The following is a 9,794-nucleotide window of genomic DNA, read 5'->3' as shown; positions in this document are numbered from 1 at the left end:
CAAGAGGTCCGATCAATACACCTGAAAGGAGGATTCCAATTAAGGAATTGGATGTCAAACAGTGCAGACGTTTTACGCGAAATGAATGAAAGTGATCCGGGGATCAGCAAGAGTCTCTACTTGAGCGTGTCGGAGGATAGTGATCGAGTGCTAGGAATGTTATGGCAAACCAATGAGGACGCATTGTGGTTTCCGATGTTAATGAAGGAAGAAATCAAGGAGGTGATAGAAAGTGGAGAGCGTCCAACTAAACGACAAATGCTAAGGTGCTTGATGGGAATATTTGACCCTCTGGGACTCTTAAGCGTATTCCTCGTCCATGGGAAGGTCCTTCTTCAAGATGTGTGGCGAGCTGGCCTACAATGGGACGACAAGGTATCAGAAAAAATATTTGACCGCTGGGTCAAATGGACCGGTCTGTTTCCAAAGATCGGAGACTTGCGTATCCCACGATGCTATTTTAAGAAAGCGACCGCAAAGACTTACGAGCAACTTCAACTTCACGTTTTTGTCGACGCTAGTGAGTCCGCTTTCTCTGCCGTTGCGTACTTCAGAATCATTAATACAGATGGTGACGCAGAATGCTCAATCGTTGCTGCAAAAACGAAGGTGGCTCCATTGAAGCCCCTTTCCATTCCCCGATTGGAATTACAAGCAGCTGTTTTGGGCAGCCGTTTGCTGTCATTTGTGCAGGAGAGTCATAGTGTTAAAGTAAAGCAACGTTTTTTGTGGAGTGACTCCGCAACAGTATTAGCCTGGTTACGGGCCGATCATCGCCGGTATAAACAGTACATAGCGTGTCGAATTGGCGAGCTATTATCAACGACGGATGTAGCAGAATGGCGATGGGTACCGAGCAAAATCAATCCTGCAGACGCTGCTACTAAGTGGAATAAAAAATCCATGCCCAAGTGTAAACGCTGAGTGGTTCAAAGGTCCAGAATTCCTGCGCCTCCCCGAGAACATTTGGCCGCAACAGGTAACATGCTCAGCTCAACCTGAGGAAGAGCTGCGGCCATGCTTCGTGATCCAAGGAGGCACAATTTCGGATAGCATAATAGAGTTTACACGCTTCTCTAAATGGAGGCGACTCCTAGGTACAGTAGCATACGTACACCGGTTCATAAATAACTGTAGGCGTGTACGTCGTGGAGAAAGGTTTGAGTCCTTACCCTTAAGCCAGGAAGAGTTGAGAAGAGCGAAGAATACGGTGATACGGATGGTTCAACAGCAGGTGTATCCAGATGAAATGGCCTTGCTTTCTACTGGACGACAAGGGTTACCTAAACGAAGTAATTTATACCAGTTGACGCCAGCGGTAGACGAGTGTGGAGTGCTGCGCCTAGACGGAAGAATTGGAGCTGCTCCGTATGTGTCATTCGACGCTAAGTTTCCGGTAATTCTCCCGAGAAAACATCCAGTAACAAAGTTAATCGTGGAGGAATTTCATCAGATGTACAATCACGGCAATTCGGAAACGGTTGTAAACGAAGTTCGACAAAGTTATCACATCGTACGACTAAGGACAGTAGTGAAGCAAATTGCCGCTTCGTGTCAGTGGTGTAAAGTGAAGAAGGCAAGCCCGAAGATTCCACGAATGGCACCACTGCCTTTGGCACGTTTGTCGTCGTTTACTCGGCCATTTACGTACACCGGAATCGACTACTTTGGGCCACTGCTAGTGAAACTAGGAAGGAGTGCGGTTAAGCGGTGGATCTGCTTGTTCACCTGTCTCACCACCCGTGCCGTCCATGTCGAGGTTGCCCATAGCCTATCTACGCCATCGTGTGTGAAGTGCGTTCGTCGATTTGTTTGCCGCCGTGGAGCGCCAGCTGAAATCTACACGGATAACGGCACCAATTTTCATGGAGCAGAGCGTATGTTGCGTGCGCAACTAGAAAAATTGCATATAGATACGGCAGCGACGTTCACCAATACGAACACAAAATGGATATTTATCCCTCCATCAGCACCTCACATGGGCGGGGCGTGGGAGAGGATGGTTCGGTCGATAAAGTCAGCCATGGAAGCAGCTTACAGCAGTGATCGGAAACTGGACGACGAAGGATTGGAGACGTTAGCCATCGAAGCCGAGGGTATTGTCAACAGTCGGCCGCTCACCTACCTACCCCTGGACGCTGCTGAAGGTGAAGCCCTAACACCCAACCACTTTCTTCTAGGAAGCTCTAAGGGCGTTCGTCAACCCACATTGCCGATCAATGATCCTGCTTCTGCGGTGAAGAACTCATGGAGTCTGATACAACATCAGCTCGATATTTTTTGGAAACGCTGGATTCGCGAGTATCTGCCAATGTTGACGAAGCGGATGAAATGGTTCGGTGATTTCAAGTCTGTAGCTGTAGGAGATCAGGTCCTTATCGTGGACGAAACCAGAAGGAATAGCTGGATACGAGGACGAGTCAAGGAGGTCGTGATGGCGCAAGATGGAAGAGTTCGACAGGCTGTTGTCCAAACTGCGAGGGGGATGCTACGTAGACCAGTTGCGAAGTTGGCCGTGTTGGAGGTAGAGTTGGGTGGTAAAACTGGGACCGATGGCCAGTGTTACGGGGGGGAGGATGTTGCTGCCAACCCTGCCTGATGGTGTGACCGCAACCGAAATCAGTTGACAGTGCAATGAGGAGGGTGCTAATCGGGCTGAAATGTCAAGCGAATGTAAATGAACAATTGTTGTTGAGACCCTGAAGTGAAACGTGAAACGTAAAGCATTATATTATTGAAATTAACTTGAATTAGCTAAAACTTACTACTATATTTACAGAAAACTTATATCTATTTCATCAATTTATAAAATTACCTTAAAACTAGTATTATCACAGTTGTTGCAGTTATTATCACAGAAAGTAAGTTATATACGTGAGATACTCCTCAGTTCTAACCTTAAACTAATATCACAGAGAAATATTGGCTGGACGAACACAATAGACGGACATAGAATAATCCGGAATAGGCTCTGATACCGATAATTGTAAGGTAAAACTTATTGTACACGAAACTTAATACTAATTACGGAATAAATTTATAGTTTAAAGCTGTATTCGCACCAACACCCCGAGTTTGCGATCTGCTAGAGAAAATCGGCTACGAGCACACATCGTTCTCCGAACATTCATGGTAGCCTTATATGTGATGAAAATTACTTTGTAAAAACTAAATATTTTGTTTATGAAACACACACTTAGAGTCATATTTTTTATGAAAGAATGAGTCAACCATACGTCAATATATGTTGGTTGGAAGATTATTTAATATGAATCTCTGCACAGTGAGTCAAGATGAGCAAAAATGAAAAAAAAAAAAAATAGGAAAAGGCAGGTAATTTCCGGAACGTAAATAAATTGATTTCAGATAATGATATGTAATATTCTAACCAAAACTAAATATTCGTGCAACTATCGAGTGCTATAGTTAGCTAGTAGCATAGAAGAGGAAAAGAATGATTATTCATAGTCTGGAGATAATAAAATTTTAATCAGCATCAATTATAAATTGAACTGTTCCAAAAAACTACAGTACTCCTGAAAATGTTGTAAGCTGATTCAAGTATGACGTCTACTACTTTTCAAAGTTTTTCAACCCCCTTTCCCCTCTGTCACTATTTTTGGTATACCTAATGTACACACTGTCACAAAATGTTGGACCCCGTGCAACTTAAACTTTTGAAATCAAAAGATAGATTTGAGAAATACAAAATCGGCTGAAATTTTCAAGAAAATTCACTGTTAGGACTTAACAATTGTAACTCCTGGCTATATTTCTCAATTCATGTAAGCCCAAAACATAGTAAATACAAGTTCACATACTGCAACCAATACCAAAAGGTTGAAAAATGCAAACGTGTCCTCTACTATTGGTTTGGTACAAGAATTTTTGAATTTATTTTCAATATTTGTCCATCCTGATGTGCAATATTGAATAAAAGCCTTCCGCTGTAACATATGTCAAATAATAGTATGGTTGAAAGATTCTTTCCCAAAATAGTTGACCCTGAGGTTGTATTTCGGAGAATAAACTATTTGATATTGTCTCCCACAACCCTTCTTCTTCTTCTTCTTCTTATTGGCATTACATCCCCACACTGGGACAGAGCCGCATTGCAGCTTAGTGTTCATTAAGTACTTCCACAGTTATTAACTGCGAGGTTTCTAAGCCAGGTTACCATTTTTGCATTCGTATATCATGAGGCTAGCACGATGATACTTTTATGCCCAGGGAAGTCGAGACAATTTCCAATCCGAAAATTGCCTAGACCGGCACCGGGAATCGAACCCAGCCACCCTCAGCATGGTCTTGCTTTGTAGCCGCGCGTCTTACCGCACGGCTAAGGAGGGCCCCTTAGCATGAAAATGACCAACCACTGCCCCATTACTAGCATCTTGGACAATAAATATCGATGATTTCAGTAACATTTGATTCTATGTTAAATAGATTTGAAAAACATTCGAAAAAGACTGGAAATTTAAAAACGAGCAATGGGTAATGTTTTCAACATAACCGCAAGTGGACGTAGGACTTGTATAAACGTAACGTATTTACATTTAACTTCTAACTTTTGGGTCTATGGAGTTTGATTATAGGTATTGATATTAGAAACGACAACTTCCATGCTGTGTAGAACTGTTATCAATTTTTTTTATTCAAAACCCCTGGAAATGAAACTATTATTAGTTTTATTAGAATTGCTTTGCTTCTAACTATTAAGCCCTTATTTACTCAAGCAAATGTAGGGCATTTATATATATTTTTATTAATGATGGTATCTGAATCCCGGGATCATGTGGATTATGAAACCAATCATCTGGATGAGCAGACCAAATCTCTCTAATTTTATTCTTCTTCATCCATCATCGCTGCCCTCACTGCCTCAGCCATCAGCGGCCTCTAGCCGTGAACTCCGAGCGATACGATGGGCGATTGCATCCATCGCAATCGACACCACTGCATCCGACCATCATCAAGCACAGAATGATAAAAATATGCGCCCACTTCTTTCATGCATATTCCAAGACCCACCGGCAGTTCTTCCGTTGGTGGCTGCATGCTGTCGCTGTGTAGGTAAACACAGCGAACGAACGAACGAAACGAAAAATGCCCGAGCAAAAAGCACGTCAGTACGCGCTGCTGTCACAAATTGTAATGACTCGCACACGGTAGACACTGCTTCTTTTATACACAAAAAAAATCGTCCGATAGACCCGAAGGCCCGTGACATACCGCATTCTGATGTCCGTGTTATGAATACACGAGATTGGTTACATATGAAATTTTTACTGGGTTTGACAAGAATTGACATTTTCAATAACTTATCGTTAATAATCTTAATTTTCAGTGAAATAGGCAAATTGCTGTAGAGTGTCCGAGTCGATTGATATATAAATCTTTAAAATCCATCGAAAGATAAAGGCGCTAGTAACGTTCAAAATCTTCCCTTCCAGCGTAACGCTCTCGATTTCCAAAAATCTAAATGACACCCAGTATAGTAAAGAAAGACGTAAGTCCTACGTCAAAAATCGGTTTGTTTTATCTTCAAACCGTTGTATCTCAGAAACGGCTGCACTTAGAAAAAAAATGACGTGTACCTTTTCCATTGGAAATTCAACGTACTTTCATAAAATTGAATTGATAAAAACGTAAAAATAATATTTCAACCATTTCTAAGGAACCGACTTATTGAAAAAAATTATAACTTTTTTGACGTAGGACTACGTCTGTGTTTTCTATATTGGGGTACACTTTACGATTGTGAAAATCGGGGACCGTCACGAAAATATGATAGACTTTAAACTTTAATATCTAAGCCGTTTCTCGATGGATTTTCATTTTTTTTGGACCATTCGATCAAGGATGAGTCAACGCTTCTTTGTTATTATTTGAAATACTGATTTTTAACTATTTATTATCGATAATTGATAAAAAGTTTAGAAATAGGTAAACTAACCAATCACGTACATGCATCACTAGCACAGACATCAAAAATCAATTACTTGCGGGTTTGGATCTAATCCTCAGTTTGAACAAGATTTTACGCATAGCAGATGCATCAAAGCGATCGTAGCGGAGCGGACACAGCATGACGGAAGCGCTAATAACATTTTCAAAGGAAATCAATCGTATTGGTGGTGATGCTCGATGTGTTGCTGCAGATCACTCAACCTCAACGAACCAGAATTTCATATGAAGAAAAGGTTGACCATAAAAATAGCACTGTGGTGATCCCGCACCGCCAGTGCCGATGTTGAAAATTGATTACAAATTGTGGTGTCAGTTAGTTGGAAAGGAACATTGAAAAAGAAAATTGGTTCTTCTCAGGACCAACATTTTATGAAAAGAAAGAGTTAATTGCGAAAATGGACTGTTTCGGTGGCATCGGGTTTGGCGTGGTAGCTTGGTTGCTGTTAGTGATTCCATCCATTAAAATTCACTACATCATCTCCCTCGAACGCGCTATCAAATTCGCTATTTCCGATTGAGTTTTGCACTTTGAAGAAAGTTTATTTCGGATAGTCGGATCAACCTTCTTTTGTATAAAATCAATGAAGACGCCACCTCAGCGGAAACTTTCTACAGCAATTACCCATCGGTGAACGTCGCTCGGACAGACAGATGCCAAGAGATAATGTTTGGTAATATGGAGAAACTTCGTCTTGAATGAAATTTCTGCTGTTATTCCTCGTAACAATACGCATCTAAGATAAACTACATCTCATAACCAAATTCAGAATCGAGAAAATTTCATAGGATTCTTAGAATTTGTCATTCTGCGTTGTCGGGTCCGTTGTCTGCGGAATCCCGATCGAAATGGCTCGCGCGCGCTGGAAAGCAGCTTTCTTATATCTAATGAAGTAATTCCATTAGCCCCGCCCCTTCATTAATCGTTATGAGTGCACATTATATTTACACCCATATCAGCTCACAAAGGGGTGGGGCTTACGGGTTTAATTTATTAAATACAAGAAAGCTGCTGTTCGACGCGCGCGAGCCGGTCGTCATTCCAGTTCGAGACAGCAACACGTACGGACGTGTTTTTTGCTCGCGCTTTTTTTCGAAGTGTATTTTCTCGTTCTTTCGCTGTTTACGTTTTCGCCTGTCGCGTTGGCGTTATTTTCTCCCGGACCCGTCATGGGAGACTCGGTGGCCGATTCGGTCGCTGGAAAAGTGCCTAAGCGCACTGCTCTTGGAGGCGCGGGTAACCCCTCCAAGCAGCTTTTGCAGAGCAACGTGTTTTCGCCGTTGCCGCTTGATGACGCCGGCAATCCGCCGAAAAGAGGAAGAAGCAGCAATCGCAGCTGCCGCAGGTGCAACCGGAGCGGAAGGAGAAGTGCCCGCCCGTGTTTGTGAAGGGCGATCCGCCGGATTTACGCCCAAAAATTCGCCAGCTGATCGCTAAGGGGCTGAAATGTACTTTTCGGCTCTGCAGCGAGGGCGTGAAAGTGATGCCGGCCAACAGGGACCATCATCAATCCGTCGTGGAGTTCCTCGAGGTCCACAAGTATGAGTACTACACTCATGACCACCCCGGCACGAAGCCGCTCAAGGCTTTGCTGCGAGGACTTCACGACATGAAGGAGGAAGAGCTCCAAGCAGAGCTTGAAAGTTGCGGACTGAAGCCAGTAGCCGTCCACAAGATCGCTCGTCACGACAAGGCGAGGAAATATCGCGACCAGCTTTACCTGATCCACCTGGAGCACGGCTCCACTACCTGGAAGGACCTGAAGCTGGTTGGCGTTATAAATTACACCGTCGTTGACTGGGAGCGATATCGGCCAGTGCACCGCGATGTCACGCAATGCACCAACTGCTTCAATTTCGGGCACGGCACCAGAAACTGCCGCATGAAGCCGCGCTGCAACAAGTGTGGCGAACCCCATCCGACTGACGAGTGCGACAAAATGGAGGTGGCCGATCCCAAGTGCGCCAACTGTGGCGACAAACATCGGGCCACCACAAAGGGCTGCCCAAAGCGAGCCGAGTTCCTGGAAATCCGGAAGAAGGCTTCCACCAGGACCATTCCGAAGAAGAACCGTGTTCCTGTAATCAACGAGGTGAACTTTCCAGCCATCCCGGCTCCCCATCGTGTGATTCCAATACTCCCACCGCTACAGCCGCACAAGCGACTGGCAGCGGCAGCTGCATCGGTCCAAGCTCCAGCATCGTCGGCACCATCCACCAGCGAATGGCCCCCGCTTCCTCCTCCTGGGTTCCGTCGGCAGTCGGAGAATGAAGCCGTCCCACCGGAAGAATCTGCCCCGCTGTACACTCCGGAGCAACTGATGCCGATCTTCGCGCAGCTCGCCACTCGACTGCGCGGCTGCAAAACCCGATTCGACCAGGTCTTCACACTTGGCATGTTCATCATTGAAAATGGCTGCTAGGGTGGGCCTGGTCAACTGGAACGCTTGCTCGCTAAAGAGCAAAACAATCGAGCTGAAGGATTTCCTTGAGGAGAAGGAAATAGACGTGGCGTTCATCACCGAAACGCACCTAAAACCGGAGGTGAACATCAACATCCCGGACTTCCGCATAGTGCGACTCGACCGGCCGACCAGGGAGGTGGTGTGGCCATCGCTCTTCGCTACAACATCAACTGTCGTTTGCTTCCAAGCTTCCAGCTCAGTGTCATCGAGGCCATCGGTGTCGAAATCACCACTTCGGTCGGCACAATCGCGCTCATCGCGGCGTACTGTCCAACGCAAGCCAAAGCCGGCGATGGATCATCGGCTGCCCTTCGGAGGGACATCGTCAAGCTGACGCGGAGGCAAGGCCAGTATATCATTGCCGGCGACTTGAATGCCAAACATCAAGCCTGGGGCAACAGTCGCGGCAATCGAAACGGCACCATCTGGAGCAACGACATGGAGGAAGGCCACTACACGATCCTGAGCCCGGATTCCCCCACTCGGCTGAGTCGGTCCGGTGCTCACGCAACGCTCGACCTCTACGTAACAAACCTGAGTGACCACGTCTCGCAGCCGGTTGTATACCAGGAGCTCAGTTCGGATCACTATCCGGTGGTGGCGGAACTGGGCTCCTCGGTCAATCGGCACCAGCAGCTACGGCGGAACTACCACCGAGTGAACTGGCAGCGTTTCCAGCAGTGCGTCGATAACACCGTCGACTACGAGGTGCGTCCGGAGACGCCGGAAAGTATCGACCGCCAGCTGTGCGCTATCGAGGAGGCGATCACGGCGGCCCGAGAGCAACACGTACCGACGGCTCGGCAGGTAAGCAACTCCTTAAACATCGATACACTCACCAAAGATTTGATTCGATTGCGGAATGTCACTCACAGGCAGTTTCAGCGTACTGGACTGCCTGAGCTTAAGGCACGCTGCAATCGAATCACAAAAATTATCAAAGCCAGAATGGTGGACCTCAAAAATAACGACTTCTCGAATAAGATCCGCACTCTCCCAGATTATGCTAAGCCGTACTGGAAAATGACCAAAATTCTAAAATCCAAGCCTCGGCCCATTCCACCTTTGATCCCACTAGACAATAATGGCTCTAAGGATCGCTTGATAACTCCTGCAGAGAAGGTCGCTGAAATAGGTCGTCACTTCGTCAGCTCACACAATCTTGGGCAGAACATCGTCAGTCCACACGAAGCAGCCGTCAACGAGCATGCTAACAACATCCATTTGATTCCCAACGACTTCTCGGAGGAGTTGGAGATCTCAACTGACGAATTGACGGCCTATATCAAATCGTCGAAGAACATGAAGGCCCCAGGCTTCGACAGCATCCTGAATCTCGAGCTCAAACACATGAGTGCGCCG

At 45.6% G+C, this 9,794-nt stretch overlaps 1 protein-coding gene across 1 annotated transcript; it reads left to right on the top strand.

Moving 5' to 3' along the window:
- Positions 1 to 968: 968 nt before the first annotated feature.
- Positions 969 to 3,128, top strand: LOC134214463 (uncharacterized). Its single transcript, XM_062693832.1, has 2 exons — positions 969 to 2,986; positions 3,044 to 3,128. The coding sequence occupies exon 1, from the start codon at positions 1,220 to 1,222 to the stop codon at positions 2,597 to 2,599; it is 1,380 nt and encodes a 459-aa protein (XP_062549816.1). The 5' UTR covers positions 969 to 1,219; the 3' UTR covers positions 2,600 to 2,986; positions 3,044 to 3,128.
- Positions 3,129 to 9,794: the final 6,666 nt, after the last annotated feature.

Source organism: Armigeres subalbatus, chromosome 1 (assembly GCF_024139115.2).
Source record: "Armigeres subalbatus isolate Guangzhou_Male chromosome 1, GZ_Asu_2, whole genome shotgun sequence".
Classification (NCBI taxonomy): Eukaryota; Metazoa; Arthropoda; class Insecta; order Diptera; family Culicidae; genus Armigeres; species Armigeres subalbatus.
This window is presented reverse-complemented; position numbering and strand designations above follow the sequence as displayed.